Raw genomic sequence first — 14,192 nt, 5'->3', positions numbered from 1 at the left:
TGGTCTCTGGACTCCTTTAAACTCTTAATTATGAAAACCCCAGAGCGTTTTTAATGTGGGTTCTATGTATTCCATACATATAACATATACTGATATTTACCATATTAGAAATTAAAACTAAGAAATTTCTAAAATATTAACTTATTGAAAAAGAATAACCCGTTACATGTTAACAGAAACTACACGTGGAAAAACAAACTTTTCCAAAACAAATAGTATAGAAAACGCACTGTTTCACATTTTGAAAATCTCTTTAATGTCTTGGCTTAATTACGGAGGGCTAGCTGCTTTTATGTGCCTCTGCATTCAGTGTGTTGCACTCTCACAGATTATGTAACACCAGACACTCCAATGTACACTCCTGAGAGACTGAATGAAAAAGATAAATGACAACTTAGTATGAAAAATCACTTTGACCTTCTGGGTCCTGTGAAAGGGTCTCAGGACCTGCATGAGGGTTTCCCAGATCACACTTGAACCACTACCCTATATCATTGGCATGATTTTGGTCTGCCTTTGAACCCTTTAGCAGTTCTTTTAACTTCTCATGTGACTAAACTTTGTCTTGTACTGTAATTATTCATATACTTCTTTATAAACCTGTTGTGAACAGGAACCATAGCTTAAGAGTGTATCATGCATAGAACTTATATTACACATTCTATAAATACTTTTGAATTGAGAGGGGAGACATTCAGTCAAAGTTATAGTTATTGAGTGCCTATTATTTGCTAGAAGTTCCAGAAGATAAAAAGAAGACAGATATTTAGTTCTTATTCATAAAGACTAACTCGTAATGAATTGTCATTCTAGAACATTCACAAATAACATGTTAAGTGCTATGTTGGGTGTGAATGATAGTAACAAATTTTTATCCTTTATTAAGCACTGAGAATAGACCAATGGACTGTTTGCATGGATTATCTACTTTAACACTCACAACAACCTTGCGTTTCAGAGTTTGGGGGTTAAACCAGAATCTGGGAGTATTTGGCCACACAGAGGAGTAAGGATAAGAGGATGGAATCAAGAAGTTGTAAACTGGCAAAGTTGAGCAGACCAATGGCATAATTTTTTTTCTGTTCTAGGAAATTGTCCTTTTGGCGACGCAAAGAAAATCCAAAATACTATTATTCTAGGCCCATAGATTTCTGAATTTCTAGACTTACAATAATGTGAAAAGTTGTCTTCTTTGGGGGTCAGATCACCAGATCTGTGATTCGTTAACTGGTGCTATTAACTAGTTCTGTAGTTACTGAAGGCTCTGGCCTTTCCTGAACAAGGAAGAGCCTGGTATCAAGGGCTCCTATTTGTGATGAGAGAAGAAAGTAAGGCCCTGCCACTGAGGAAGCATGGCTGATGGCATCTAAGAGGAGTGGATACCCCAAGCCTTCAGTCAGGTTTTGTTAAAGGCTATAGAACTGTGTTAGCTTTCTTTGGGGGAACTAACAGAAAATTTTGACCTCACATTTCTAGTGAAGCTAGTAGAGACAGAAGGGCAGTTGCCTACCAAGAAGTGACAAGCAACAGAAGGCGTGTATTTGTGGAATCTGGGAATTCCAGCGTGGGAAGTCTGATAAGAGAGGTGGAATTTCACCAGTCTTGTAGGATGCTGAGGGTTATAGTTCATAGTAGGTTAGTTGTGGTGAGAAGAGTCGGGGCACCCCGAAGGTTGAAGAATTGGGGAACGTGAAGCTCACATACCTGTTGAAATCAGGATTAAACTGACATAACAAAAGGTTAGCACTGGGAACTTGGGGGCTAGAGAGTGACAAATGAGGGGGCAAGGTAAGCTGGGGATGCTTACTCTGTTTAAGACAAAAAGTTATTTTAACGTAATTTCATGCGAATAGCAGAAGAGCATCTATGTTAGTAGAAGGTCCTAAAGGTGTTCTTTTCTAGTGTCAACCTAAGAATTGTAGAGGGAAAGTCCAAGTGGTATCAGTTCCCATGAGGATGTGAAGTGCTTTCCTTACAATCACTGGGTTCACAGCCCTAAAATCTCAAAGGTTGCTTATTCTGTTTCTTTTCACTTTTTTTGGACTTTATACATCTTTCCTCAAACGAGATGAGAATTTAAGCCACAAGAATCCGTTCTGAACTGTCCATCAGGAATTAGGAAAAATTATACATGTTTTCAGATGGTTACTCTTGACTCACTCAGACTAAATTCTTACATATGGTAGCTTAGTTTCCCACAGCCATGTACACAAGGGCATGCCCTAAATATAAACGCAGCCCTAATTCCATTAACGCCCTTTGCTGTCAGCGCAGATAGGCACAGGTTCTGAGGGTCCTGCTCAAGCTACCGAGGTACTATGGTGGCATGGGACATAGGCGCCCCAAAGATGACAGCTTTCAGGAGGCTCCCTGCCGCCCAAATTCCATGAAGGAGGGAGCTTAGAAATGGGGCTGTAGACCATGGACCAAGGGAAATGGTCAGTCACTGCCTACCTGCTGTAGAGAAGGTGCTTTTCGCTGCAGAAATCCTGGCCTGGAGAAGTCTGATAGGAAAGAACCGTGAAAGGCTGAAACAAAAGCTGTCCTCCTGTCTCTATCTCTTCTGTCTCTATGTCTTCTGTCTCTCTCTTCAGTCTGTCTCTGCAATCTCTGAATTTTGAAGTGCCTTAGGGCTCAGGCTTTGTGTCTCTTTCTCCACACTTCACCTGATCCCCTCAGGGTGTTACCCTTTAGTCTCATGATTTTACATATGTTCAAATTGATTACTCTCAATCTTCAGTCCATATCTTTGCTTTGATTCATGTGTGTATATGCCTGTTTGCTGTGTCCTTTTGAATGACTGATAGACATCTTAAAAGTAACATGTCCAAAACTGACAAGCTTCTTCACTTGCAGTTTTCTGCATCTCAGTACGCGGCAATCTATGTCCCTCCAGTTGCTCAGGCAAAAAACGTCCGAGTCATTCCTGCCTCTACTTTCACACACCACGTCCATTTTCTCAGCAAATCCTGTCTGCTGTCCCTTCAGTATAGATCTAGAATCCAATTCCTGCGGCTACAAGTGGGCCAAGCCACCAGTACTTCTCACGTGGATTATTCCAGTAGCTGCCTAACTTCTCCTCGGGCTTTGCCCCACCCCCAGTCTGTTCTCAGTATATCAGTAAGAATGAATTTTGTTAAAACATTAAATCAAATCTTACCCTTTCTCTGCTCAGAACCTTCCAGTTGCTTTTCCACTTCAGAGGGGAAACACGATTTAGCTACCAGTTAACTCTTGGACCTGATATCCCAATATTGTCTCCCTCCTCTCTACTCGAGTCACACTTGCTTTCTTGCTGTTCCTTGAACACAATAGGCTCTTTGTACTGCTGTTTATTCAACCGGAGGTGGTCTCCACAGATAAGCCAGGACTTGCTCCTTTACCTCTTCAAGTATTTGCTTAAAAGTCACCTTCTCAGTGAGGTCTTCTCTGACCACACTATTTAAAATTACCCCCCACATCTGCTCCAGCGTTACCTTTCTCTGCTTTGTTTTTCTGCAAAGCACTTAAATGGATGGTTACATGCACACGCATGTTATCTGTCCTCCTGTAGAAAAAAAATCCAGGAGAATAGGGAATTTTGTTTTGCTTGCCACTGTATCCTCAATACCTAGGGAAAAAAGGCTGGCCTATTTTAGGTGATTAATAAATATTTGTTGAATTAAGTACTAGATTTCAAAGAGTAAATGTACCGTAAAGAGAAGCAAAAGAACCTAAAAGCAGTGCCATGCTTTGGACCCTAAAGGGTGTATAATATGTTCTATTTGGTTATATATTTTTAAAAGTAAAGTTAAATATAGGTATATTTTTAAGCAAAGACCATTTGCTTCAGTAATAGTCTTTTAAATTAAATCACAAATTCCAGATTAGGGCTGGTAGAAACCACTTCAAAGCACAGTCTTACAGGAATGTAGCTAAAAAAGGAAAGAAAGAAAAGTTGGGTGTGTGTAAGCATCATCTTAGCTGAAAACCGATGCTCGTGCGGAAAATCAGTAAAAGGAAAGGAGATACAGAACTTTCTTTTTCTCCTGTGCCCCTTGTTTTGGAAGAGAAATCATTGTCTACTTCACTTTGATCTTTATTTGGGGGAAAAGAAGACAAGTTGTTTTTCATTTTCTCTATATCAGTATAAACATTAATTAGAGCATCACTTGGTTGCATTTGATGAGATGAGTTCTTAATTTCGTGTATCAGATCCTGATAACCTTTCTGAATCACAAAAATTATATTCAACATACAGCATCCTTATGTTTATAAAACTCATATTCTCATTATTGGAAAACTTGGTAATCCTTGTATTGTCTCTAATACCGGTTCCTTGACCTGGACCGTACAAGAACTAGTGAAAGAAATTTTTACAAAATAAAGAACCAACAGGCACTATCGCTCTCAGCTTCCTTTTTTTCTACTGTTGTAGTCACCATTATTTCATAAAAGAACGGACACTTTAACATTTAAAAAAAATAGGAAAGACAATCTTTGAGTAAAAGGCAGTGTTGTTGTCCTTATTTTTATCGTTTTACCGTGGACTTCAGACTGTGCTGCCACTGCACTGCGTCCAGAATATTTAACAAGAATAGAGAATTGAATATATAAATTTAGATAGGATATTTAGAAAAGAATGCCTAGTTCATATAGAGATATGAGGCCTGGGAGAGCATTATCAGGTTACCAAATAATAGCTACGCAAAAACATTTTTAAGGAAAAGCTAACACAGTTTCAGAAATAAACAATTAAGAAATTAACCTTAATATTCTTTTGCTGTCCCATATTTTTATTGCATAATAAGAGCTAACTTTTACCGAGTGCTTATTATTTGCCAAGCATTGTGCTAAGTACTTTTTACGTGGATTATCTATCTAATTTAATTCTAACAAGCCTATGAGATAGATGATATTGCTAGTGAAATTGTGGGTGCATACATTTTTATGAGATAAGCAACTTTATCACAGAATTATAACTCTTGGGTGACTATTATATAAATGCTATAGCAGCCTTTTAATAAAACATCAAAATGAATGTGGATTAAGAATATTTCAAGTCATATGAAAGTTTGCTAACCTGGTACTATTATGTTTGGCCCCTTCCACCTCTCCTGGCTTCCAGACTTTTCAACTGGGATTGAAATTCACTCAATAATCATTTAATAATGAATAAGACAGATTTTAAGTATTGAGGGAGTAAATATATACATGTATGTGTATACTGGGGTGCCAAAAAATGTATCCACATGTGTTGTATTCATCTTTTTTTAATTGGTATATATTTAGTATTACAATTTTAATACAGTTTTTTCCTTTCTTAAAATGTATATACATTTTTTGACCCCCTCTGTATATGATGGGGTTTCTGTTTTCAAGGAGTACTGTAATCTAGTTGGGTAGAGAAGACATGCTTAGAAAAGCTCATGGTTTTAGGGCAAAATCATGTCAAATAATACATATATACCAGGGTTCTGTAAACACTGAGTGATGGGACAAATTCAGGCCACTGCCTGGTTTTGTACAGCTTATGAGCTAAGAATGGTTTTTGCATTTAAAAATTGTTAAAACAAAAAACAAGAAAAAAAGAATATGTGATATATACTACAGAGCCCACAAAGCCTAAAATATTTACTCTCTGACACTTCACAGGAAACATTTGCCAAATGTGGTATAGAAGATAAACACCCTTAGGTGACTGCATCTAAAGTGTGTTTGGTGGGCTGGTGTGGTCTGGGAGAATCCCACAGAGAAGCTTGAGTTTATGTTGAACTGTAATTCAAATTGGCAGGAAAGGAAGCAGCGTCTGCAAAGGTGTATGAGGTGTGACTTTGACAAGTATGTCGTGGGGATTATCTAACGGCTTCGGTTGGCTTTTATTGTTGGTTATGTCTCTTTGGGAAGGTTTTTTTTGTTTTTGTTGATGTTTTGATTGTTTGATTTTACCTTATTTTTTCCTTCTCTTGAATGTGTCATACTTGTACTTTCCCTTCTATGAACTGACTGAAATCCATACTCCTCTGTCCCATATTTATGGCTTTCTACAGTCTGATCTTAACCTGTCTTTCTAACCATGTATACCACTACCTAACACAGTAACACTGAAAAGAATGTTGTGCATGTATGTTCAACGCCGACACTAAAAAGGAATAGTTTTTACAAAAGGACAATGAGACAGAATGTAAAGCTTCTGTAGAGCAGGGACAGCAGACTTTTTCTGTAAAAAGCCAAATAACAAATATGTTCAGCTTTGCAGACAAACCACTCAGCTCAGCTGTTGTCACAGGAAAGCAGCCATATACATTTGTAAATGTGTAAATGAATGAGCATAGCTGTGTTCCACTAAAACTGTTTACAAAATCAGGTGACTGGGCAGGTTTGGCCCACACCCCCGTGTTAGGGTTTTCTAGGCACGTAGAAGTATGTTGAATGTCAGTAGCACTGATTTTATTTTTTAGAAATTGTTGAAAAATGAGTGTACATAGTTAAAAAATTCGCTAGTACAGGAGGCTTTATAGTGAAGAGTGAATCATCCAGCCATGAGCTCTGCTCCCCTGGCCCCCCTCTCTCAGGCAACCACTGCCCCCAGTTTCTTGGCTATCTTTCCTAAGTTAGTCTGCATATATAAGAACCAACACGTATTCTTGCTAATAAAAATAATATATAGAACATACACTGTTCTGTATGTTATTTTTTTCATATGAATACACACATAGACACACTACTTTGTTAATACAAAATACTCTATGCTTTTTTTTTCATTTTTCAATATGTCTCAAAGATCTATGCCTCTTTTTGGGCCGTGTTATACTTTATATAAGTACAAAAAAGAATAGAGAAATGTATCTGATGTTCCTGTTCCCTATTCCCAATTAAAGGTAAAAATTATGATCAAAATCAAGGCCAGATTTCTGTCACATACAGTTTCTAGATTTCTGTCATTCTCCTGATTTAGTAGTCATGGGAGCTGAGTTGGAGATGGGAATAAAGAAGAATCTCCTGTAGTGGCAGAAGGACCTCCAGTGGCGTTCATAATGTAAATAGTTTTTCACCACTCAACAACTTGTGATTTAATCCCCACAACACCTACTATGGTGACAAGCATAGAGCAGGCATATCATGTTGAAGAATATCGTTGACTTGAATTAAATCTGTTGTTTTCAGTTGTCTGGACTTGGAGCAGTGTTCTCTTAAGGTCTTGGAGCCTGAAGGAAGCCCAAGCCTATGTCTGCTAAAGCTCATGGGTGAGAAAGGTTGTACAGTCACGGAGTTGAGCGACTTCCTACAAGCTATGGAACACGCTGACGTTCTTCAGCTTCTCAGCCCCCCAGGTAGGTTTTTCCCTTGGGTATGTTCTCCTAGAGTACACGGAGACAAACTTGGAGGGAGAGATTGCATTTGACCAGATGATTTGTGTTAACGATTGTTGGAAAAGGTAAATGTGTGGAGTCTCATTTTCTTCTCCCAGGTTGAAACTAAAGAACCCATGAAAAGCAAATGCGATATATCAACACTGATTGGATTATGGTTCAAAAAAATCAGCTGTACAAGACATTTGGGGACAAGTAGAACAATTTCAATATAACCTGCATTATTAAATATTAGGGAATTATTATGTGACAGTGGTGTTGTAGTTCATAGAAGAATGTCTTTAGTCCAAGGAGATGCATAATGAAGTATTTAGGGGTAAGATTTCTATGACTTATGTTGAAATAGTACAGCCCCCCAAAAATAAATGTACACATTCGTTTTTATGTATATATGTATATGAATGAGATAAAGCAAATATGACAAATATTATTTGAAATTTTGCCAACGTGATGCTTCTGAAATATTGATTGACAGGACTGTATGATTTTTTTTTCCTGAATATACCAATATTGAGTGAGGTTTCTCACTTCCAAAGTCAGACGTGAGGAATAGGAAACTGCCCCTCCTCTCTGCAACGCCAGGTAGAGTCGTCAGCTCCAGTAGCATCGTGTAGGAGGGACCAAGCCCTCTAAGTCACCAGGCGGCAGCGGCACACAGACCTCTTTTCTGAGGGGTCCAGTTTGCCACTACAGGTCCCACTAGAAGCAGAGAAGCCAATGAAGACCTGAGGGAGCCGTGGACGAAGGACGTGGTGCTCTCTGTTTTACATGGTTTTGTTGTAAGCAGTTTTTATTACACGACAGACTTGTTTGTGATTTTTAAGTTCCCGGGAACCTAAAATTATAATTCAGATCTTATTCTTTGTCGGTTCTGGGGTTGGGGAGTTAGGGGCACATGGTAGTGGTGTGCTATCAATTACATGTACCAGAAACCCCAACTCAGATTGGCATCATAAAGGGAATATGTTGGTTCTTCTAACTAAAAAGTCTCGACGCAGGGTGGCTTCCAGCGGGGAGACAGGGGACAGCCGCGTTTCCAAGGAGCTGGTTTAGTTTTGTCTTTGCTCGTCCCTTCTTGTCATTGGCTTCTGCCTAAGACTGACTTTCTACGCAGCCGCAGGATATCTACGAGCTCTTCTTGCCTTCATCTTGTCCCAGCAGAAATCATAAGATTCACTCTAGTTAGCTCATTTTGGTCACGTGCCGGTCCCTACACCTGTCACTGTGGCCAGGGAGGTGGAATGTGCCGAATTGCCTGGCTTAGAGCCAGGAGTGGAGTTGGGTTGAGTCAGCTTTCCAGAAACCACACCAAACAACAGTTGACCTGTTGGAAGAAGAAAGGGGCTAACAGATGCTGGGGAGGAAACTAAAACATCTACTGCAAATGGAAAGGATCCTGGAGGATGAGTCAGGAAAGTTGGTCTCTCAGATTACCTTCTGCCTTTCAAGGCCTAATGTAGATGATAAAATAGGCCTCTTAGAAATGCCTCCTTTGTGTTACGCCCTGTGTCGGATGCTCAATGTGTGTCTCAGGGCCTCTTCATACCAAGAGGTATGCTGGTACAGACCCGTCTACATAAAACTGTTGTCTGTCACCGATCAGTAAACTTCTCCTTAAGGTGACATTTATTAACTTTTATATCCCCAGTGCCTAGAATAGTACCCAGAAGTTGTGACGATTGAAATCTGCCAGTCTTGGGCCCTCAATTAGCTGCCAAGTTCTCATACTTTATAGAATACCTGGGCCTCTGAAAACTTAAGATCTCTCTTTGGGAAGTAAATATAACTTTTATGTCTCATTATTGTTCTCAATAATTACCCTTAATTATTCTGACCATTGGTCGTCAAGTCTATAAACCGAGAGTAAGTGTTCTCTAACTCTCGGGATTGTAGGAGTTACGTGAAATAATGCTGCATTGAATTACATCCAGACGACAAGTGAGGCCCCACGTGTCCTGATTTGTAGTGTAATCACTGGCCTGAGATCTAAGCTGTGCCAGTTTTTCAAAGCTTCCCATGTATGAAACTGGGTTTGACTGAAATTGAGTCACATATTTCTTTATGTGTAGCCTGCAAATTTTAACAATATATTTTGATCTTTGACAAGCCAGCAATGAATGCAGTTCTATACTAATAAACATCAGTAATCTTTAGAAAAATTCATTTCTGCTTTTTGTTTTTTCCCCAAATAGTGTCAGTGTTCCTTTAGGGAGCCCAAGCTGATATTTGGCCTACAGGCTTTTTCAGTTATCCCTTGAGACTTTCTCACATTTGAGGGGAGAATAAAAAAGGAAACCAGTCTCTACAGTACCATTGATGCACTGTTTCCGCGAAGTGTTGTCCTATTAGCCATAGTCCACAAGAAATCAACTGTTACTTGAATGTTAATTGTTGATTTAAGAGGAAATATTTTGAGATCTGATAAAGGTCAGTCATTTCAGTTAGAAATAACTTACTGTTAGCTTTCTGTCTGCATCTTATGTGGATAATCTAAATCTTACTATATGTACAGATATTAGAACAAAGAAATAGAAGAATTATAGAGAAGAATTTTAATATATTAATATAAAAGCTATTGAAGAAAAAATTATTGTAATTATATTAAGAATGTAAGCTCTGATAGAATCAACTTAACTTGAGATTTGCTCATTCACTCAGTAAACATTTATTGTGTTCCAATACGTTTGCTGTTGTTCCAGGCATTGTGGTTGGTACTCTGAATTCAAAGAAAACGATAGTTCCTGCCTGTTGAAAGTTCATATTCTAGTAGGGGAGACAAACCTGTAAATGCTCACATCAGATACAATCACAAAAACAAGTATATATAGACTAAGTTTTATCTGATCTCCAGTTTTTCCTTTTCAGTAATTTCCTGAATCTTGGTGAAAATACAAACTGGAAATATTCTAATGTTTTCTCTCTTTTTTTGTAGTAATGCAGTTTCATAGGAGAACATTAGCTGTTAGTCCACAGAAAGTCCAGTGATTTTTCTCTGATTGTCTTTATAGAGAGGTATGGTTTGGGTACGATGAGTTCTGTTGAAGATGCTATAAGCCTACGAACAGGACTGTCAACAACCAAATGCAGGGAGAAGGGGAAATTTTAGATTTATTTGGCCATAGTCCATTTCAGTTGTTTGTGGGATGACAGCCAGAGACAGCCAGCTGATGGCTGTAGTTTCTCTGTTTTTGAGAAACTGACCAAGATTCTTTTATGGAATCGTTTGGGTAGCCCAGAGTAGCTGGGGAAGCGTTCTCCTATTTCTAACTGGAATGATTTCCTTGATTAGGAGCCGACCTCAGCGGTCCCTCACTTAGCATGAGGTCTGAGACAAGGGCAGCTCACCCCCAGATTCTTACTCTGAGGGTAGCTCACCCCCAGACTCTTGCTCTGAGGGCAGCTCACCCCCAGACTCTTGCTCTGAGGGTAGCTCACCCCCAGATTCTTGCTCTTTGTGGGCTCTGACACCTGATGTGTTTTCTGAAGAAGCGCCACATGACTGACACTAACCCGCCTCTGCTTTCTCTCTAACTGGGCTTTTCCACAGCACGTGAGTGGCCCACTTGCCCTCAGTCTGCTCTTACCTGTACTTGATGTTAGAGGAAGTGCTTACAGTTTTCATGCTTGGATGGTTGCCCATCCCCACTTTCCAGCCCTCATTGTTTCCCTATTCTTTGGTTTCTGTGGTCATCTCATGGGAATTGGAAGGGGGTAGGGATATTAAATGAATGTGCTAAAATTGTTTGAACTGAAAGTCCATAATGATATTTTAGACCTTTATTTTTTCAGTAAAGGATCAAAGCCCCTGATCCCAAAGCAAGCTATGTTGGCATCTGTTTGCTTAGCAAATGCACATAAATGTAGATGTTTTTATTTATTGCTTTTAAGTGAAAACGTTTCGCGTGTGTATTTATAGGCTCTGTCAATTCGAGTTAAGTAGGTCACGAAATACTTGCCAAGGAAGTAATACCCTGACCTGGCATTGATTAAGTAGAGGCCGGACAGTGGCGGAGAATTTGGAGAGAATTAACATCTTCTATGTGGGGTTCATTAGATGAATCCTAAGGTTCTTTCCAACTCCAGTTTTGTGATGTTGACATTTTCTTTCATTCTTCATACGAAAGGTGCTTCACTCTCTGTACGTATCAGTTGGCAGTGGCAGAGTCGTGTGAGGTCTCAGTGGTGTCATCTTTCCCCTTTGCCACCACCCCTTTTTTATTTCATATCACTTCACTTTTTCTCTTTAATCCCTTGTAGCACACTCATTGTTAGGTTTCTGATAATCGATTTTATTTTCCTTTTATTGTCTTTAAGACAAGAGCAAAGATTGTTGAGTATTATTCATTAGTATCCAAAATACCTTTACTTCATATTTTCCCTTCACAATTCTGTGAGGTAACAGAACAGTACAATTACGAACATTTATATTTTAATTGTGAACAAACATTTATGTGGAAAACGAGATTTCCAAAAGTTATCAGTTGACCAGAGTCACAGTTATTGACAAAGGTAGGTTAGAACCCAGGTCTGCTGACCCTGAACTCAGTGCCATTGCCGTAAAGCTAGGAAATTTCTGGGTTCTTTGGGAAACCTAGTTACGGATTATTACCTGTTGCCTCTTTGACCCTTGGACTTCAGGTTTTTTCTTCTTGCCAAATTAAAAAGTACTCAAGTACTAGATCTTCTTATAAGGGACTTTTTTTGTTTCATAAGTGACAGAAATTTTTGAAAGGAAAATAATCACGAAGTGAAAAGAGGCAAAGGTGGTATGTGTGGGCATAAGAATAAGGAAGAAGCAAAGAGATAGAAAGGGAGCGATAAATGGGGTCTGAAAGAATGTGTCTCAGTGCCGGGGTGTTCAGGGTCACTGGATAACGTAGGAGAATAAGGGATCTGATGAGACGAGGCTTAGCCACAGTGGGTGCAAACGTAATGACTTGTAAGAGGGACACCCGTGAACATGGTTGTGTAGTGGGGGGAGTTTGCTGGAGAAAGAGGAATGGTATTTATTCTGGGACACTGTGGGCACTTTTCAATGATAGCTTAGACATTTTCAGAATAACTTTGAGGAAGAGTTTTAGATGGAACCTGATGGAAACATTTTTTGGTTCTTGACCGCTGAAAATAGATGCACTGTAATGTGTGCAATAGATGTGTTGTTCCTGGAAATGCTGTTTGTAATTTCCATCGATTTTTTAAGTGCATTGTGAGAGAGAGTAACATACAGGGAACCTATGACAAGTCAAGAATCACCCTAATTTACCTGTTTTGTAATTCCAGCAGGGTCTTTACTTTTGTTGTTTAACATCACCTATGTGATCTACATAAGTGTATGTTGAAAGCACATTCCTCATGTTCCATCAGACCTAGTCAGATTCTCCGCATCTTACAGGAAATCAAGTAACCTCTTTGCCTTCTTTGCAGATGGTATCTGAACATAGGCATGTTTGCCAGGAAACTGTGCATTCACCCTTTAAAACAGAACTTTCATTTGTATGCCGTGGTACACCCTCCATAGCCCTCTGTTCCGTCTTCTTTCCTTACCTTTCTTTGTTCAGCACCTTTTGACTAGTGGGCGCCGCATGAGGGTGGTTAAAGGTTGACCAAGGTTCCCTGTCGCCTGGCGCTATGTGGGAGGAAGGAAATATGTGTGGTTAAAACATGGGAGGTATTGTGACTTCTTCTCTTTACAACTCACCAGGGGCGGTTTCCAAATCACATTTTTCCTTTCAATTCTCCGTCTTTGAAGCAGTAAGTAATAAATATCGTGTATTTTCTTGCTTGTTGAAGGCTAGATGACTAAAATGGTTGGTACAGGACAGATGTATGAGCTTTGCATCTCAATGTCCATTAAACATAATTTAGTCTTGTCTGCCACACACAGGAGGATTCCTTTTAGAACATCCTGGCCGTATGGGCCCTTCCCACTAAAGTCATCTGTTCCTTTTGTAAGACACTCTAGGGAGAAAGCCTTTGCATTTCCATCGTTTTTATCTGTTTGCTCTCTGTAGGACAGCAGAGAATACTTGGTAAGTTGACAAGCACTGTCATGGTGCAAGACATTGCACTCTGCCTGACACACTCCCTGCAGTACGAGAAGCTCACCATGGCGCAAGGTGGCATTCGCATGGGAGGTGCAGTAAGAATCACCGGAAAATGATCACTGAGGTGGCAGGTGGGCTGATTGACTGTGGTCATCATGTCACGATGTGTACATAAATTAACTCATCCCTGCTGTACACCCTAAATATATTCAATTTTTCACTGTCAATTATACTCAATAAAGTTGGAGGGAAAAAGAGAGTCAGTGGGATAACAAAAGTAAGAGGGTTTTAAAGCCCAAGAAAACTTGTTTGTATCCTGTTTCTGCCATTTTACAATGAAAAAAAAAATTAGTCTCAAGAGGTTAAATAATTTACCCAAGGTAATCTGGGTGACCTTCTGCAAATCACTTAACTTTATCTAATTCATTGTAATATAGCTCTAATTAATTATCTAACTCGTATGGTTATTTTGAAGGTGAGAGAGCAAAATGCCTGGCATATATAAAGCAGTAAGTTGCTGCTATAGTAATTATTATTATTATTATATGCATTCATTCCACAGATGGGTGAAGAACCCTCACTGTATCCACAGGTGTCAGGTAACTGGTGACTAAGACACACTAGGTTGTTGCTCTTGTGGAGCTTCTGTTTTAATAGGTGAGACAGACAATACGAAACAGGAAGTTCCGTGCAGTGAAGAGCACACGGCAGAGCGAATGTACCAGAGAACCAGGATGGAGCAGTAGCTAAGTTAGAGACGTCTCCCAAAGAAGCTGGAGACCTGGATGATGAGGAA

At 39.4% G+C, this 14,192-nt stretch overlaps 1 protein-coding gene across 3 annotated transcripts in view; it reads left to right on the top strand.

Moving 5' to 3' along the window:
• The window catches only part of MALT1 (MALT1 paracaspase), a 121,322-nt gene that overhangs the window by 70,456 nt on the left and 36,674 nt on the right, over positions 1-14,192 (top strand). For all 3 annotated transcript variants that reach the window (XM_074339900.1, XM_019729280.2, XM_019729281.2), the window contains one exon: positions 7,147-7,313. In XM_074339900.1, the coding sequence (XP_074196001.1) occupies positions 7,223-7,313 (91 nt within the window). In that variant the 5' untranslated portion in view covers positions 7,147-7,222. The remainder of the gene's footprint in view (positions 1-7,146; positions 7,314-14,192) is intronic.

This window comes from Rhinolophus sinicus, linkage group LG09, assembly GCF_036562045.2.
Source record: "Rhinolophus sinicus isolate RSC01 linkage group LG09, ASM3656204v1, whole genome shotgun sequence".
Taxonomy (NCBI): Eukaryota; Metazoa; Chordata; class Mammalia; order Chiroptera; family Rhinolophidae; genus Rhinolophus; species Rhinolophus sinicus.
The sequence above is the reverse complement of the archived record's forward strand: the minus strand, read 5'-3'. Positions and strand labels throughout refer to the sequence as shown.